The 19,047-nt window shown below is 52.5% G+C and overlaps 1 protein-coding gene across 1 annotated transcript in view; it reads right to left on the bottom strand.

Annotated features, from left to right (window-relative positions):
- Positions 1-9,915: 9,915 nt before the first annotated feature.
- CGNL1 (cingulin like 1) overlaps positions 9,916-19,047 on the bottom strand; it is a 159,221-nt gene continuing 150,089 nt past the window's right edge. The window contains exons 15-19 of the mRNA XM_045530064.1: positions 16,265-16,348; positions 15,462-15,586; positions 14,511-14,619; positions 14,027-14,190; positions 9,916-12,987 (exon numbers count right to left, since the gene is read on the bottom strand). Of these exons, the coding sequence (XP_045386020.1) occupies positions 12,852-12,987; positions 14,027-14,190; positions 14,511-14,619; positions 15,462-15,586; positions 16,265-16,348 (618 nt within the window). The 3' untranslated portion in view covers positions 9,916-12,851. The remainder of the gene's footprint in view (positions 12,988-14,026; positions 14,191-14,510; positions 14,620-15,461; positions 15,587-16,264; positions 16,349-19,047) is intronic.

Here is a 19,047-nt window from a genome sequence, read left to right as displayed (position 1 = left end):
TGATGTAAAACTAAAATCATTAAATCTATTCAGTCTAGGAGGAGAAAGGCCCAGAGGAAATATGCTTTCTATTTATGAAATCATAAAGTGTAGGTAAATATAGGCCTGTTCATTTATCAAAATATGAGACAAATAAAAGTTACTTTAACTCTGTCAATATTTATCAGGTACCTCCTGCAAACAAAGATGAATAATGAGACACAGCCCTTGCCCTGGAGGAGCTCAGCACCTAATGGTGTAAGAAAAAATAACTATTAATATAATCAACTAACTACAATCTGGGAAGGGCTACAGTGGGACAAAGGGCTAGGGAAGCCCAGGGAAGGGAGCAATTTGGATTTGAAGGGTCAGGGAAGGCTTCACATGGGAGGTGACTTTTGCTCTAAGCCTTCAAGCATGAGTGCGGTCTTGGCAACTGGCGGGTTGAAAGGTCAAATCCCAAAGAGGGAAGACGTCCTTCATTGAACAGCTGACGGCAGTGGACAGTGGGTGTAGCTGATCACGCTTAGGACCTGGTGTTGGTCACTGAGAGGGTCCATGTTGACCACAGAGCACGTCTGTAGAGGCCGGCCTCCAAGCCTCCTTATGAGCCCTGAGCACTTTCATAATCCGCCGCCTGTTCAAGCTGACAGCTTCTCGAGAAGTTGAGGGTATGACATGGAAGAAGATCTCAATAGCCCAAATCTAAGAAGCAGATATTTAAGAGAGATGTCATATTAGAAAGCCAACTATAGAGGTGCAAGTGAGGGGCCAGACTTAAGAACGGCCCATTCAAAATGTTCCAATTGCCCACATCGCAATAAGCCTGAACCAAGTGATTGACAAACCCGCTAACACAATCTCCCTCACCTTGCATTTATAAAGGACGGGACCCAGAATGCAAGTGCTCTGATAACTGAACAAATGGGAAGTGCCGACTATGTGACAGGAGCTGTGCTGAGTGCGCGATTCTTTCCCTCGGGGAGCTCCCCCCCCCAGTGTGGAGAGACACGGCGCACACCCGTGGACGGTGTGCAGGACGCCTTCTCGCCGGGACAGCACCGGCTGGTTTCAGCACCAGGTCCGGTCGTGCCTGCGGAGACACTGAGCAGTGGTGCGCCGGGAGACCTGGTTTACGGCTGTCAGGAGGACCCCTGGCCACAGCCTAACCCTGCCCTCCGGACCCCGTGGTTCCCCTTCCAAGCTCTAATCTACCCCAGCGCTGCCCAGGGCTCTTCAACTCTTCCCCTGGCCCCCACTGCACACGTAGGACCTTTAACCCAAAATCTAGTAGTACATGGTTCATTAGTAGAAAGTAACTTCCGGGACTTAAAAATCAACCAACCAATTCCAGCCATCCCCCACCGCTAAAAAAAAAACCCCTACAACAGCATAACCTTCCCAACCTTCTCCAAACCCAGACTCAAAACGTGTTTCTTTTCTCTTTCTCTCTTTGAGGAAGTAGGGCTGTGTGGTTCTCCCTAACTCCTGGCCTCTTGTGTGCAGTTTCTGAACCTGCTCTGAGCAATATTAGACGCTTCCTCTTTGTTCTTGGAAAAACTTGCCTGTAATTTCCCAATTTGACCCAGACAATCTGCTGGCAATGTGGTTTCTTGCCAGTTTTACAGCCGTGACATTACCCAGACAGAAACTTTGCTGCAAGCGACCTTGAAGGTTATTGAAGCTGCCCCCTTCCTAAAGGAGGCCTGGCAGAGGGTGTCTGCACTGGGGCTGGGGTAATGACATCCTGGAGAAGGAACAAGATCCAAGCCACCAATCAGCCTTGCATTTTGAAGAGCTTGATGTTGTGGCTGGTTTGTGTTGTCCTTGACTCAGGACAGCCAGGTCTCCAGGTTTGGCCACGGTGCAGAGCCTGGGGTGTTATCTGCTGCCACCCAGTGGATGTATTGAGAAATGTCAGGAAGGATGTTAAATCAGAGGTTCTAACCGTGGTCCCCAGTTCAGCAGCATCAGTGTCAAATTCTTGGCTGTCCTAGAAAGTCTGGGAGTGGGGTCAACAGCCTATGCTGTAACAAGCCCTCAAGGTTATTCTGATGCACACTCACATTTGAGAAGCCCTGTTTAGACTAGGTAGTAATTTGTACCCTGGGATGCATGAAATGGATCATCAGAGATTTGTCAATTGCAAGAAGCTGGTTCTTATTGATGATCAAGGATCAAACTAAATTTCACCAGCCACTTTAAAAATTCATTCATCTCCTTCTCAGAAATGACAGGAAGGCATCAAACCCCCCTCCTCTGCTTTTTACCCAGAATCTCCTGCTTATAAACACCCACTGCTTCACTGTCGCCGAGAGTGGTATTTAAGGTCCTCCAAAAACACAGCCCTAAACCTATTTTCCAGTCTCACCACCAAGCATTCTTCATTTATCCTAGATGCTTTATTTTTTCTTTTTTATTGAGATACAGTCTCACTTTGTTACCCAGACTAGAGTGCAGTGGCATCATCATAGGTCACTGCAACCTCAGGCTCCTGGGCTCAAGTGATCCTCCTGCTTCAGCCTTCTGAGTAGCTGGGACTACAGGCATGTGCCACCACGCCCAGCTGATTTTTCCATTTTTGCAGCGATAGGGGTCTCACTATGTTGCTTAGGCTGGTCTTAAACTCCTGGCCTCAAGTGATCCTCCCACCTCAGCCTCCCAAAGTGTTAGGATTATAGGTGTGAGCCATGGTGCCTGGCCTATCCTAGATTCTAATGCAACTAACTGGCTGGTTCTCTGAATCCAGCTTTTATCCCTGTGTTCACTGTGTCCTTTCCACCAAAGATGCACCTATCTGAAAGATCAAAAATTCAAAATAAAAAGTTCCAAAATATTGCACCAATTTTAAGGCCCTCTCAAATGCCATTTCTTCCAGGAAGCCTTCCCTGATTGCCTCAGCCAATGACGATCTTTCCCATCATGAACTACCATCATGCTTCCTCTGTACCTCTTTTCGAGTGCTTTAGATTCTACCTCCTGTTTTTTAATTCTTAGTGGATATTTCTGATCCCTTTGAGTCCAGGGACTGAACCTGTCTCATCTCAGCATAAACCACTACACAGCAGTCCAAGCTAATGCTCTTTGAAAGGTATAAATGAATAACTTTGGTCTCACAAAATAGCAGCTAACAATACATGTTGGAATTAAAATCATTGCAGTGCAAACATTGGGACAGGAGAACTGACATAAAGGTAACATAGGTGCACCAGATAACCTGGGCCACACTGGGAAGTATGGTATTGTCCAAAGTCCTCTTTGGAACTTTCGCACTGATGGGTGGGGTCCGGCATCACAGGACCCACTCGCCTACTGTGCCACATCTGGGCCAGAAGTGGCCAACAGCTCCCTCTGCTGGCCACTGCGGCTGTTGCACCAGCCCTGTGAAGCCTTCCATCCCACAAACAGCCCCTTCAAGAGCCCACCTGAGAAACCAGGAACCCTCAGAAAACTTCCCCCCTGCAGCGCCCCCAATACCTGGTTAGGAATTCTGCCTCCCACAGACCCTGAGCCTTCCGTCTAAATCTCCTGTTGTCATCTCAGGAATATGGGGTTGACCCTATAATATGTCTCGTCCCAGGCCACTTCCCCACTGGTCCCCATCCTCCCCACCCTCCCCAGTAAGTGTCCATGTGTTTATGGGCTCTGACGACGGCTGTGAGCCTGTTAGGGAAGAAGGACACACTAGGCCTGACACTAGCGATGGCACAGAGGGTGCCCTTAGAACCTGAAATGCAGTGGGAAGTCGGAGTACGGACTCCAGGAGTAAGAGAAGCAGGCGACCACCAAACCAGGCAGCAAGACTTACTGAAGGCTGGAAGGGCACATGGAAAAGGACAACCCACCAAGCAGTCTGGGGCTCACAGTGACAGCCTGGGGCGGGTCACACCGAGTCCCAGGCATGCCCAGGCACAAGGATTTTGGGGTGCAGTCCCTTCGGAAGGCCTGGGCCTCTTCCGACACACCTTGTCCTCTTAAGTTGGAGCTCCCTCGTGTCATTGACATGGCAACCACTGGAAAAAAAACTCTGTGGACAGCCTTCCTTCAGGGTCACCTCACAAAGCCCCCGAACCTGGTTACAATCCTTCAGTGAGCAGCCCCGAGGCAGGTCCATCATGTGGGGCAGGTTGGGGAGGCTTGTGAGGCAGGAGTCAGCCTGGGGAAGGGGCTCCGGTGCCCATGTTTACCTCACTGTCTTGTATAAATCCCCTCAAGTTGCTTTTTTAAGTTTTTATTTGTTGAGACAGAGTCTTGCTCTGTCCTCAGAGTAGAGTGCAGTGGTATCATTGCAGCTGCAGCTCACTGCAACCTCAAACTCCTGGGCTCAAGCGATCCTCTTGCCTCAGCCTCCCCAGTAGCAGGGTCTACAGGCATGTGCCACCATGCCCAAGATGGGATCTTGCTCTTGCTCAGGCTGGTCTCGAACTCCTGACCTCAAGCAGTCCTTCCACCTCGGCATCCCAGAGTGCTGGGATTACAGGCGTGAGCCATCGCGCCAGGCCTCAAGTTGCTTTTATTTGCTTTTCTATGAATGTGTCCGATGGGATACTTATAAATTCTGGGGCCTGGATGAAACGTTGAGAAGTTGGCTTGGAAGAAATAAAAGAAACTAGAAACAGTGGTTGCCTCTGGGTAGAGGCTGGAGAAACAGGGGTCAAAGATGAAGGACTTGCTTGTCACTGTTTTACCCTATTGTACCGTTTGCATTTCTTTTATATGTTACTTTAAAAACACATTAGACTTAAGAGGCTGGGTGGGATGGCTCACATCGGTAATCCTAGCACTCTGGGCAGCTGAGGCAGGAAGATCCCTTGAGGTCAGGAGTTCGAGACCAGCCTGAGCAAGAGTGAGACACTGTCTCTATAAAAAATAGAATAATTAACCAGGTGGCATGCACCTGTAGTCCCAGGTACTGGGGAGGCTGAGGCAGGAGGATCACTTGAGCCCAGGAGTTAGAGGTCACAGTGAGCTATGATTGTGCCACTGCACTCCAGCCTGGGTGATGAGTGAGACCCTGTCTCAAAACCAAAACCAAACCAAACAAAACAAAACAAAACAAAAATTCCTTCAACATTCAGCACTTAATTTACCGAGAAAGTTACCATCCAAAAACAAAACAAAATGAAATGACTAAATAGCTACATCAACATAGATAGGTCTCAAAAAACAATTTTGAATGTACAAGGTTACAGAGTGATATGTACAAGGTGCTAAGACATACATAAAATTTTAAAACACACAAAACAATACTATATGATGTTCATGGGTGCCTGTATGTATGAAGAACACACGGGATTTGAGAACAGTGGTTGTCTTTGGGAAGTGAAAAAGGAATGCGGCAGGGAGTGAGGGACAACTTTCTCTGTAATGTTTGATTTGTTTTATTTATAAATGTAAAGCAGATATGACCAATTCCTCAACAAAACAAAACAAAAACCCTCACTTGGAAATTCTCAGAGCTCAGATGTCACGCTTTGTTACCTTGCCCATTCCTGTCTTCCCCGTGCTTGGTGCTCCCTAAATGTCCATGTTCCTGATGTTAGCAGCAAAGTCACAGGAACTAAGTCCACAGTTGGCTTCTTCACATCTGGGAAGCAAGCTCTCAATACAGGTTCGCACTTCTCAGAACAGCACACGCCCACGTGACGACCGGCCTGCACCCCTCTGACTCTCACAGGGGATGGCCACCCCTGGTCGTCTGGGCCACATCTAACCTTTCCACAGGGCCTGGGGAGGCCACAGGACTTTAGTAATCCCGAAAGCATATTGCACCTTGATTTTAGATGCAGCAATGATACACAGACAAAAGAAAAAATTTGCCATGAAGGGGCAGTGGTAGTGGAGTGAGTTTTTAATTTCCTCTAATACTGTGTTTCAGAAAATGAGCCTGGTTTAGGAGGCCATCCATGTGCAAGTCAGGAACGAGCACCACCCGGGAGGGCGGGAGCTTGGGATGATGCCTAGGCCAGAGGAGGAGGCTGCAGGCAGGCTGGATGGAGGCCAGTTGTTTTCTAGTTCTTCATTATCTAAATGCCAGGAGACGTCTCCCGGGGGAGAGCAGACAGGCCATGGAGGAGCCAGAAGCCCTGGAGGGAGATCCTTGTCTAGCTCTGCAGAGAGTCCCGCCTGTCTCCCAAGAGCCCCGGGATTCAGGCCCAGCGATAGCAGGGACGGTGACAGGCAAGGCGGCCCCAGCCACTAAACTGAGGAGCTGGACTGGCAGGCTTATTGGCGGCCCTTTCAAAGGCAGGAGGGCATTTAACTGGAGGCACCTGGTTTATCTTAATCTCCGAGCCCTTTCCTGGAAGACAAGCCTGTCCTGGAAGGGCCAGAAGGCCCAGAGGTGGCTGGAAGCAGTGAGCAGGGCTGGCAGCAGGCCACAGGCAGGAGGGGATTTGGCAGAGAGGAGACGCAGTCGTCTGCCTTCCCTCGGAGCAGGCCTCGGCTCCACGAGCACCCTGGCAGACTTGCCATCCAGAGGCCCAGCCTTTGTGCCTAGTGTCCTCAGCTAGGGAAGCCAGCAGTGACTATTTTGGAGGGGCAGCAGGGTGAGGATGGCCAAGGTAAGGTACAGGGACACCTGTGATGGTTAGGGCAGCAGACCTGGGACCGTATCCCAACCCCGCTATTTACTAGTTGGATGACCTTGGGCAAGTTACTGATCCTTCTGCATATTCCACAACACGTGCAAGGGGGTAACACCACCCGCCCCATAGAGTGCAGGTTAAGTCAGATAAAGTGCAAAGACTCCTGGCCCACAAAGTTTGCCCAATTGCAGCTGCTACCCTGTTAAGGGATCTTAGGTGTTAATAAAGAATCATTCCCACTGCCCCAAAATACTACTGGGCCCATCCCCAGGGTAAAGTTGATTAGTCTTTATACAGTCCCCCGGTGGGGTCCAGAAGAGATGACCTCTGTCTGTACGTGCGGGGGACGGCTATCCACCCGCCCCACCTGCACAACCCCAGCCCACCACACTGTGCTTCCACAGGGGAGTCCCTGGGAGTGGTTGGAATGGCTGGGAATGGTATCGCCTTCCTTCAAGACGAGCACAGCCCTAAGTCTAGGAACTGGCTGCATCCCACAGGACTCCTCCCTCCCTGGGCACTCACAGGAGCCAGAGCCCACTGCCCTGGGAGCGATCCCCCAGCTCCGCAGAGACCATGCCGACACCCCCAGCAAGGCAGCTCCCCGCTGCCAAGCCCGGGGCTTCCGGACTCCAGCCCAGCATCCAGGCTCGGGGGAGACGTTTGTTTATGACCTCAGTGGATAGTGTTCCTCTGCTGGGGACAATCTGCTGATTTCAGGTTGTAGGTGCAGTTTTGAGCATAAGACTGATGTAAAATGTGACTACACCATGAAGATTATTATTGGGACACACTGTTATAGAAGAAGATTTTCATCGCAAAGCAGTGTGGGGGTTGGGAGGAAAAATGTTCTCCAAGAACCACCCAAACTCTCGCCGAGAGACTGGCCACTGTTGCCCAAAGATCACCCTTGTGAGACAGTGGGGAGGCCCGATGACCACCCAGAGCAGCCACTCCACCCTGATCAGGCTCAGAGAAATCAGGTTAGCACCAAGAGAAAACGAGAGACCCAAAGATCAGAGCAGCAAACGGCACCAAAGACAGCCAGGCTAGAACAGCTACAACTCTGTGACTAGCCACGGCCCTGACATCTGTGGCTTCTCAGGCTCACTTGGATTTCCACCTGCCTCTGACTGCAGTGCTCAGGAAGAAACTCCCCATTGACTGGCGGGGGGAACCGAGATGGGGAGGCCTTAGAATCCCCTAACACAGGGCTCAAATTAAAGACCTTTGTCCTCCAGGGCGTGTGGGGTTGGCGAGAAGCAGCAGAGTGTGAACTCCAGAGCCAGACCCGGCTCCATGTGCCCCTGGCAAGGTTGGTAACCTCCCCCTGCCTGGGTCACCTCACTTGTCACAATATGACCCGTGCAGGTGGTAGTCGTGAGGATCAAGCAACCCAGTACATGTAAAGGGTTTAGACGGTGCCTGGTACGTGGCAAGCAAGTGCTCAACACACCTGTTAGCTGTTGGATCCTATGTGGATGGTCTCGGGGAAATCACAAGGAAAAACAGACCTATTTGGTGTGGCATAAATACGCGAAGGACTTAATATATCCAATTTCCATTGAGTTTAAAAACCACTTTGTAACTAGACTGTAAACTCCTAAAGGTCCCGGACTGTGGCTGAAACCGGGCTGGCAGGTGCTACTCGTGGGCCGGCTACTTACTCCATGTGTGACTGATGACAAAATGCCCCATTTCCCCAAGTCTCAGCTTCCTTAAGAGTCAAAAAGGCCAAAGTTTCTGCCTTTCTCCTAAAATTGTTTGTGTTTACCCAGCAAACCTCATCCCAGAGGAGGAGGAGTTGTTGACAATGTATGTGAGGCCAAGCCGGATTCTGCAGGATGATGTCTTTCTGAATTGCCTTTCTGGAGCCTTCTCTGCCTTCATAACCCAGCCAGGGGCACACACTCCAGCTGCTCTTTGTCGCTGGAATCTTGGGTGGGCCTCAGTCGTGCACGTGACAGTCGGCGATGCTCCCCAGCGCGGTGTCTCTGGTATCTCTGGCGGCTGTGACAGCAGGGCCAGGCGCTGATCCCTCTGCAAAGAATGGAATTTCTGGATTTGGGGCTGTTAAGCCCCTGATAGGAACTTGCAGTGGAGCCAGAGCCATTTCTATCATTTGCAAATTTAGAAGAGAAAACTTTCTGGCTAATGAGAGTCTTTGAACAAAGACAGGCTCTCCAGTAACTATCCACAAGTTCAAAGAAGGAATGCCGGGAATGCGGAGGAAACGAGCCCAGCCGCAGGCCTGGGCCGGCTTCTTCCTTTGGCCCTGGGCCTCCCGCCACCTTCCTCCGCGGCCGCTGGCAAGGTAGCCTCGAAGACGCTCCTGTTCCCAAGAGGGCCCTGGCACAGAGGCAAAATAAAGAGGCCTAAATACAGTCTCAAAGCAAATGACACTAAAAATGGTGACTTTTACTACAAATGATTAAATTATGCCTCAACATACCTGACTTTAAGAAAAAAGCAAACAATTTATGCAAAGACTTTGAGGATTTATTAAGACTAGAAAACCTCATTTACATTTGGGATGCTCCTTCTGGTTAGACAGGGGGAGTCGACGGCCGCAGGACAGCCGGATGGTTGGGATGTTTACATCCACCCCGACAGGGCTCTGGCCAGGAAACAGCGGTCAGCCGCAGCGGCTCGGCCAAGGGCTCGTGGGCAGGCGGGCAGCGTGGCAGGGACCCACCACAGCAGGGACCCAGAGGAACAGCAGGCGGCAGCCAGTGCCTTTAGCACTGGAGGCACGAGGACAGGAGGGCACCCAACAATGCTGGGCAGCCCACCTGAAAGTGCTGCACAGACAGGGAGTGACGGACAAATGCCCAGACCTCTGCCTGCCAGACCCCACCAGAGTGGCCATTGGTCCCTGAGGGAACCCAGGGCCATTACGCATCAGCCTCCAGAGGGCAGGGCGAAGAACAGACCTGAGGACAAACAGAATGATCCCAGTGTGTCCCTTCCATGGAGAAGTTGCTTTGTTTCCTACAAGATGGCGCCCATGGTGCCTGCTGTTGGCCGGCTGTGAGACCGGGAGAGACAGCGTGCCGCTGGAATTTAGGACGGAGGGGTAAACAGGTGCCCGTTGATTCTGTCATTAACAGTGAACATGGTTCCTGTTTTGCTATTTTCCCCAATGGGCAGTTTGGGTTTCTCAGAACATTACAAGCACCCAGGGCCATTCCTCCCTCAGCAGTCATCACTGACCGCTTCCCACCCTGCCATTGCAGAAACTGCCCCCAGGCCCGGAACGCCAGCCACCAAGTTCCACTGCCTCCAGAAGCTCCCAGCAGAGCCAAGCTCTGGAGAAAACAGGGAAGTCAAAATAATGGAAGAGTCAAGATTCTCGCTGGGTGACAGAGTTTATTGAAAGTAAGTCTTGCTTTATCCAGGAATTCACTCACATGGAGGTAGCTGCAACAAGAATGTCTCTTCCCCAAGCCAACGCAAAGCCACCAACCCACACCCAAAAAGCAGAAACCCAACAGAATAAGCCAACTGGCGTTGTAGAATGATACTCAGAAGCAGGGGGAAAAAATTATAAAAGATACATGATGATTGTCTTCTCTGCATTGCATTTGGCCATGTATGTGTTTGTACATAAAATAATTTTTTTCTTTTTAAACTAAAGAAAAAACTCTTGAGCAGGGTTAGTTCTTAAAGCAATAAACAGGAAAAAAATGTACATATGTTAATAATAAAATCAAAGAAAGATATCATGTTAGATGTGGAAAGGACCTCAGGCCCTAATCCTCACCTCGTCCCAGGCGACCCACGGCTCTGAGCGCAAGCGAGCGCCCTGTCAAGGTCACTAGGGAGGGGACACCAGTAGGGACTTGAAAACCCCTCTCTCAACTTCCAGGCCAGTGTCCTTCCCGCCTGCCACACTGCACGTCCAGCTCGCTGCCAGCTCTGTGGCAGTGCAGGGTAGCACGATCGTTAGAATTTACAACAGCCTATTTTTAGGGGGATGACACAAGTGTTTTGAATGGTGACCTCTCTTCAATTTGCACGGATGGTTCTGCTTCCTGTAGCAGCCTCGCGGCACCAGAAAGAATTGGCCGGAATGGGGGGCAGCTGCCTTCTCACCCAGCAGACACTCATCCCAAAGGCCTTGCACCTGTAGTATCCCACCGCTCTGGTTAGGGGCGGGGCTGAGGCATTCCTAGGCAGGGTTATTGGCAAATATATAATGATAGTGGGAGCCCCAGGCAAATAAAGAACAGATTGGGGGGGGGGGGTCAAAGAATCTCTGTGAGTTCCAGTGAGCCAGGCTTGTCATGTCCCCAAGAGGACAGAGGGGCTCCAGGGCTGTGTGCAGAGGTGCTCAGCCTGTGTCGATGTCTTTGATTATTGTCTATCACCCCTTCCCCAGATGCAGCTCCAGGAGTGGGGGGCGTTTTACCTGTTTTATTCACTGCCATATTCCCAGTGCCTGACACATCATAGGTGCCAAAAAATATTTGCTAAATGAATGGATGGCTAAAGGGAGGAATCTCTCCACACCTCCAATGAGTAAGCAGAGGCAAGAATCACCCCCGGTTGTGGTTGGGGTGACTCTGGCAGAGGTGGAAGAAGGCTTGGCTCTCTGGCTCCAGACGCCCACTCTTAAACTGGGCTGACCTCTCTGAATCCTGCAGATGGGCTCTGTGACCCAGGGTAGGTGGGACCCCATGGCAACAGTCATGGAGTTCTCTGGTCCACAGGCCTCCGTCTATTGGGATGCTTGGGGACACTGTGACACAGCTGAACACTGCCATCTCTGCCCCACACATGGGACCAACCCACAGGGCCCTCTCCCTGGCCACTTCCCTACTGAGCTATCTGCCCCCTACCCTGACCTGTGGAGGCCCAGCTGTGACTGGACCTGGCCTGTGGCCACGCCTGGGGACTGTCCTGGTGCAAGGTGACACAGGAAGGCCAAGAGGAAGTACCAGGATGCCCTGCATTCTCCCAATGCCACGGTCCCTGTGATTCCACCCCAGCCACCTGGCCTTGCCCCCAGACCACACCCCTTCCCAGTCACATGGCCGCTGCTGGCGATGTCCCTTTGTCCCAGGAAGCTGGAAGGAAACCTCCAGTTTGCACAGACACACCTCTGCCTGACATCTGTTTCCTTCCCTCGCTTCCTTGACATAAACCTGAGATCCCACTAAACCCACCTCTTGCCTACACATCCCCCCAGCTTTCAGGAACTTCTCTGGCTTCCTTCTCACATCCATCCCCACACCCATACCTGCCTGCCTGTCCCCTCTCTCATCTCCCTTCCCCCATGACCTGCCCCATGACCCTCATCCCCCACACCCTCCCAGTCCCCCATCCCACCACCACCTCACCAGGGGCCCCAGGGGTATAGCCGGGAGGCCTGCTATGGGAGGGCAGGGCCAGCAAGACACAAGAGGGCCTTGTCCTTCCAGAAACCACAGCATTCGATAAACACCTCACCGATAAGTCTCCTCCTCCCTGCCATGTAAAGGAATTGCAGTTGGTGAGTGAGAATTGGTCTTAGCATGGTTCAGAAGTTATAATAAAATTCTAGATAAAATAAGCAACCAAGGCCATAGCTGCAGCCCACAGACACGAGTGACCTTCTGACTTTCTCTCCCTCTGCCAGCGAGTCGTTTGCCCGATCATCTGAACTTCCATCCTCAGTGTTAATCGTCCACTATCACTACAATTCCTTCTCTCCAACTCCAGTTCCCAAAGCGGTCTTTAGTCTGCTTTCTCCCTCTCACCTCTGCTCCTTAATACTTAAAATCTAGTAGCTTCATATTTTAAAAAAGAATACTTGACACAGATGTGTGAACTTTACAAATAAGCCACCCTGCGAAGCCTCTGTAACACTGCAAACGGAACAGCAGCAGCCTGGGAGAGGGGCTGGTTTAAAATATGTACAACCTCTGCACCACAGCTGCTCAGTAACAACGAGCCTTTGGACCCTTTTTCTTGGCGGGAGGAGGGAGGAGAGAGGAGGGAGGAGGGAGGAGGAAGGAGGAGAGCAGGAGAAGCAATGCAAACGGTGACGGCAGACGGCGGTGCAGAACCAAAGCATGTTTTCCAGAACACCCCAACGGGTAGCGGCCCCCACTCCTCAGGCATCCGATCATCTTAAACTTCAGCAGCTCCCTGAGCCCCATGGAGAGACCCCGGGGAGGAAGGCAGCATTGAAGAACTGGGAAGCTGTGTGAACAGGAGGCAATGGGTCTCTGCAGCCAGCCCTGGGCGGCTGCAGAGCTCCTGCCAGGAATGACGGCCACTTCAATGGCTGTGGAAGCAGTCTCAGATCTGGCTGATGGTGGCGCTGTCCTTGGGGAAGGTGTAGCTCAGCGGTGCCTCATAGAGGCTCCCCCCATCTGTGCTGAGGTCATCATCGTCATCCATGTCATCCAGCACTTTGCTGGGCAGCTTCTTAAGTCTGTGGAGACAACAAGGGGTGTGTTTTGGCCCTGGGCTGGGACTCATCGCTGGTGTGCAGATGAAGGAAGAATCTGTCCCTCTGCCCCACTGAGTGGCACATAAGCACATGAACTTGACAGGTCGCACCCCATGGTTGCTTCAGCCACAGGGAGCCAACTGCACCTCTTTAGCACGGGCAGCTGGTGTGGACAGGGTGGGCTGGGCCAGGACAGCACCACATTACTGACTTCCTCTTTCGCCCAAGCTCCTTATGGCTCAGTAGGCTGCTGTTTTTGATCATGTCAATTTAAAATTTTGATATCTTGCTCACCATGGACTGTATGCATTCATATTTTTTAAAATGTTGCATTAAAATGTTATCTATTTAGATTACTGGGATTTTTGGTGTCCCTTAAAGGTTGCACCCTAATGCTGATCTCGGGGCCAGTTTTCCCGTAGAGAGGACTGCTTTACAGGATTCTCAATGTGCTGAAGTCCCAGGTCACAGCCAGATGCCAAGAAAGGCTCAGCTCTCCGAGCATGAACCGAATCTCACCCCCTCGCCTCGGTGCCCCAGGCAGTGGCCCTGGGCAGAGAAAGCAACCCACGCAGCCCCCCACCCAATCCGTAGGACCACAGCAGAGGAGCTCTGGAGAGCTGCTGTCTCCTGAAACCAGGCTTGGGATATCCTAGTTCTCGTGGGGATACAAAGCAAAGCCACACTTTATTTCTCCTTAAGTCAGACAAAAGCAGGCTGGTCCAGGAACTGCCCTGCCATGGTGGTGTGAGCTAGGCTTACCTGCTCTGAGCCTCAGTTTCCCCTTATCATTAACAGGGATAACACCAGCCCAGGTGACACTGGGGCTTTGGTACCAGGATGACACGTAGGGTGACCAAAGTGGACACAGCCACCTTCATCTCATTTCGGGGATGGGATGACCCCGAAAGCAACACTAGGAACCAGCTTGAGACAACAGGAGTGAGCCTGCTCTGAAAGCATCCAGCACAGCTCAGATGTCGGGGTTATGCGCCCCTGAGGGGCCGCTGCGTGTGCCCACCTCAAGTCCTTCTTCATGGAGTTGAGCTGCCCCTGCAGCTGTTCGTTCACATCCATCTGCTCCTCCAGCTCCCTCTGCAGCTTCTTCTTAGAACTTTCCAGTCTGTCAATTTCCTCTTCAGCCTCCTCCACCTGCCGCTTCATTGCTTTCAAGCGCAAGCTCAGCTGCACCGGGAGGGAGGACACCTGTGAGTGCGGGGTGCTGGCCTGGCCCGGCCGGAGGAGGAATAGCCCGGTGTGCAGATGCCCCCAGGCCAGCCCCCTCCTCCCCAGGCAACCGAGACATGGGCGACCAGGCAACCATGCCCAGGTGAGTGTCTAAAGGCCAAATTCAGGGTTTAAAGTTTGCTGAAATCCCCTACTTAAGTAGGCTAGAAAGTCCCAACTCTACAATGTAACAGGTAATCAGAAAGGGAGGAATCGGCCCCCCTTGCGTCCCCAGCCTGAGACACACTCTCATCTGTGAACACACAGGGCAGCCCCACCTGGTCCTTCTGATCCGTCAGTGACAGGTGCTCATCGTCCACCTGCATCACCAGCTCCTTCACTTTCCGCTCCAGCCGCCGGTTGTTGAGCTGCAGGTTGGCCCGGTCCCTGGAAAGCGGGGGAGGCAGAAGCGAGGACCCTCTCATCCCCAGCCTGCGAGGGCCCAGCCCCGGCTGCAGAGCGGGGGAAGCTCCAGCCAGGGCTGCCCGGCCAGCTCACTGCTCAGGGCCAGAGAAACACAACTGTGCAAGAGGACGGGGGCTCTGAGAAGAGGACTGACTTGCCCAGGGCTGCAGAGCCAGTGAGGGGCTGAGCGGGGACTAGAACTGCCCTGAGTCTACTCCAGGCTGCTCTGGTCCAACTCCCTAAAAGTCCTACTAAAAAAATAGATAATGTGAAGTGTTGCATGCACACGCACCACATCCCTTTCTAGGAAGGCGAGGGGCCATGATGGTCAAGTTCAACCTGGTGCTGGCCCACAGAGTTAGCTGCAGAGGATCAAGTGTTGGAAAGGAGTGTGGTCACCTGACTCCACACCCCTCTTCCACACTGTAGGGGAACCTGCCCCTCCTCTGACAGCAGCCAATCGGCCTCTGCTTAAATACACCGGGTCACCAGGCAGAGTCAGCCCCTGGGCCCTAATCTGGCTCAAACTCAGTGGCTTCCAAGGCAGCCTGTCCTATTTAGGGGCTGGGAAAGGAGCAGCAGGTCGAGTGGAAAAGCTATGGACTGAAGAGTGGGAGTCCAGTATTCAGCCAGGCTCAAGTCACTTATTTTGATGGGTCTCAGTTTTCTCATCTGTAAAATGGAACCAATAACAGCAAGATTGTGCTTGCTGTGCCTTCCTCACAGGCTTATGAAGGTGAGAAGAGATACCAAATGTGAACGCACGTTGTAGTGTGGTTACCACTGCCCGCCGGGGCCTCTGCACTGCAGGCGGCCAGGCTCACCTCTCCTCGCTCTCGAGACGGTCCTCTAGCTCCGCGATCCTGGCCTCCATCTGCACCACCAGCCCCTCTTTGCTGGATCTATAGGAACCTTCCAGGTGGACGATGCGGCTCTTTAAGTCCTTGTTCTGGAATCAGACAGGGAGACTGTGAGGAGCTGTGTGTCTGCCACACTCTCTGTGCAGAGCAGCACAGAACAGAACACGGGGTGGAGCCTGGGGTCTGGGTGGTGCCAGCGACAAGGCTCTGTCCACACCGGGCTGCATGGCCTGGGGACCCCAGAGATGTTTCCAGGGGAAACCCATGAACTGAGGTCCTAGCAGACCAAAAGAAGAGATTCTATCGCATTCCCTCATAGGCCTGAATGAAATCTTTGGCATGTCCTAAGACTCTGGAACCTCAGACGGGTTTGGCCTTGTCTTTTTACAGGGGACAGAAGAAATAGGCTCCTTCCAGGATCATAGTCTGTGAAGAATTGACATGAACAGTATGTAAACAAAATAATGGTCCAGTTAAGCTTTCTTAGCCACTCTTTTTCATTCTCTTTACATTAGAATTTAGCTTTCTTTAGGTTCTAGAACACTTGCAATTCCTCTTCCCTGCAGCTCCCAAACTTGCAAGCAGAATTAATATGACTGGGAGAAACCTCTCTGGAAAAGGCCTTAGAACCTCCTGTCTCTGTCAGATAAGTTACACCCCAAAGCTCTTCGGAGCTGAGCAAAGGAGGCACCTCCGAGGGGTTCTAGTCCAAAGCCACAGGTGGGGGGCTAAGGGGCGGGGAGGGGCTCAAGGGCGGCTGCTCTCACCTGTCGCTCCAAGGAAATCTTGTCGCACTCCAGGTCTTGCCTCGTGGCTCTCTCCTGAAGCAGCTCATTCCTCACCTGCTCCATCTGTAGCAAGAAGAATAAGAGCCCAGAAGTTAATGGGGTTTTTCCGATATCCGCTGTACTGAAATGGTTCCCAGGAACTGAATTCCAACCACCAAGTCGACTCCTCTTCATGAAAGGGGCCACCAGACAGGGTCAAGTTAAAATGAGGCCATTATGGGCCCTAGTCCACTATCACTGGTGTCCTTATTAAGAAAAAAGGGGAAATTTGGATGCAGAAACAGACACACACAGAGGGAAGATCACCACGTGACGAGAGACACAGAGAGAATGCCCTGTGAAGATGGGGATTAGCGTGTGTCTATGAGCCCAGGAACACCGCAGATTGCCAGCAAACCACCAGAAGCCAGGAAGAGGCACATGAGAATTCCCCTACAGGTGTCAGAGGCGGTAAGGCTCTGTTAGCACTTTGATTTCAGATTTATACCCTCCAGAACGATGAGGCAATACATTTCTATAGTTCGAAGACACTCGTTTGTGGTACTTTACTACGGCAGCTCTAGAGAACTGACACACGTGCTTAGACTCCACACACACCTATGACATCCCCGAACAACCCTAAGAAGTAGGTAATATTATCTCTGCTGAGGACATTAAGGCTTGAAGAAGTTGGCCCGCCACAGTGGCTCATGCCTGTAATCCTAGCATTTTAGGAGGCTGAGGTGCAGGGATCTCTTGAGCTCAGGTGTTTGAGACCAGCCTGAGCAAGAGCGAGACCCCATTTCTACCAAAAATAGAAAAATTAGCCAGGCGTTGTGGTGCATGCCTGTGGTCCCAGCTATCCGGGAGGCTGAAGTAGGAGGATCGCCTGAGCCCAGGAGTTTGAGGTTGCAGTGAGCTACGATGATAGCACTACACTCTAGCCTGGGCAGCGCAGCAAGGCTTTGTCTCAAAAAAAAAAGGGGGGCGAGAGGGGCTTAGAGAAGTGAATCAACTCCCAGAGTAACCAACCGCCCAAGTTTACCTGGGACTGAGGATGTTCTCAGGACATCTCAATGCTAACACCAGGGCAGTCCCAGATGACTTTCCCAGTTGAGGTAGTCGCCCAACTTGCGCAAGATCTGCATAACTAGGAATAGGAGAGCTAGGAGTCACCTGAGCTTCTGACTGCTGCATTATAAGTTCAAACTCCACAAAGGGCTTCCCAGTGAGCTTATCTCAGATACAGGGGGATTTCCCCTTTCTTATGCCGGAAACAGAAGCCACAAGAACACCCCGGGCAGCCTCAGGTGGCCTGACAAAGGCTAAGCATTACTTCTATCCTGGGGACAGGAGCCTAGCAAGCAGAGCGGGGAAGAAATCCCACCGCCTGACTGTAGGCGGCTCCTCTCCCCGTCCCAGTGGGCTTGTGCAGGAGCCAGCACTGTCCAGCAGAGGGCGGCCTGAAGAAGCCAGGAGAATCAAGGAAGCCAATAAAATAAAACCACCCTTTCTTTCTTAAAGATGAAAAACAAATTCCGGCATCCCTGGACACCGGGGCCTGGGGAGCATTTGACACAGGCTCTCCTGGCCTGGCCTCAGGTTGAATTTCACCACCTGTATGAGCATCCTCGTGCTCCACCGTTCCCCCTGGAGAAAGAACGGGGGTCCCGGGGATAGTGAGAGGACGGCGTGCATTTGCTCCTTGGCTCCCGCGGTCCCGGCTGTGGTGTGTGCACAGAATGACACGCGCAGCACGGTGCGGCTGGCGGGTCGGGCAGGGCCCAGGTACGGGGGCCGCCAGCGCCAGGGGGAAGCTGTGCCTCCGCCTCTAGGTGAGGGGCTACTGTGTGGTCCCAAAAATGCTTGAACTTTCGAATTTCTGCCTGGCAGGCTTCTGAGTCACGGAGGTTCAGAATTTTCAGCAGAGGAAATAGCAGCCCAGGGCGTTACAGAAGCCGCCGGCGGGAGCAGCGCCAGAACCCAGGCCGACCTGCTCGTTGCCCGCTGCTTCACCCGCTCTGTCTCTCTGGAGCAACTAGGTGAAAGGGTTCAAACAGGCCTAGAGTTCAAACACGGCTGTGACATCCAAGCCACAGAGGGCAGGCCAGTCGGGGCATGCCCGCGCAGGGCACGGGAAGAATGCCAGCCACTCGCAGGGTGAGCGGGCAGAGAGCGTGACCTCCGCCCGCGGCCGCTGCCACCCTGCCGGCCGAGCCCTCCGAGGTCACATGCTGCACGGAGGGCACCGAATGATTCCTGTGAGTGTTACATAAGCACAAAGTCCACGGGTAACGAATGCGGGCTCACGGCCCGGCTCCGAGCATGGCTTTCCGACCAGCCACCACCGCCCCGAGCAAGGAGGTCATCAGAATGCAGGGCCACGGGACTGGGACGCCCCTCCCGGGGAAGCGGCCGGTCACACCCCTGGGGCAGAGGCCAGCGCTTTGCTGAGGACACGGTTAAACTTTCACTATGACGGGAAGCAATTAAACAGACAAGCTCTGCCATTCACTCGCCCATGACCTTGTTCATCTCTCCTCTGGGATGCAGGCTCCTTGTCCCTGAGCAAGGGACTTGAATGAGACACCTCTGAGGGCCTTCGAGCTGGCCTCTGACACAATGAAGACACATTCTGGTGCCTCCTCTGCACTCCAGGGTGCTGTGTGGCCCTCCTTCTGTGAAAGCCAGAGGCCCCCCCTGCCTCCGTCCCTCGGCAGAGCGGCCACCCCATCTCTCCAACTGTTAGAGGTTTCCCCCTGGGAAAAACACACTTTGTCAAG

Source organism: Lemur catta, chromosome 1 (genome assembly GCF_020740605.2).
Source record: "Lemur catta isolate mLemCat1 chromosome 1, mLemCat1.pri, whole genome shotgun sequence".
NCBI lineage: Eukaryota > Metazoa > Chordata > Mammalia > Primates > Lemuridae > Lemur > Lemur catta.
This window is presented reverse-complemented; position numbering and strand designations above follow the sequence as displayed.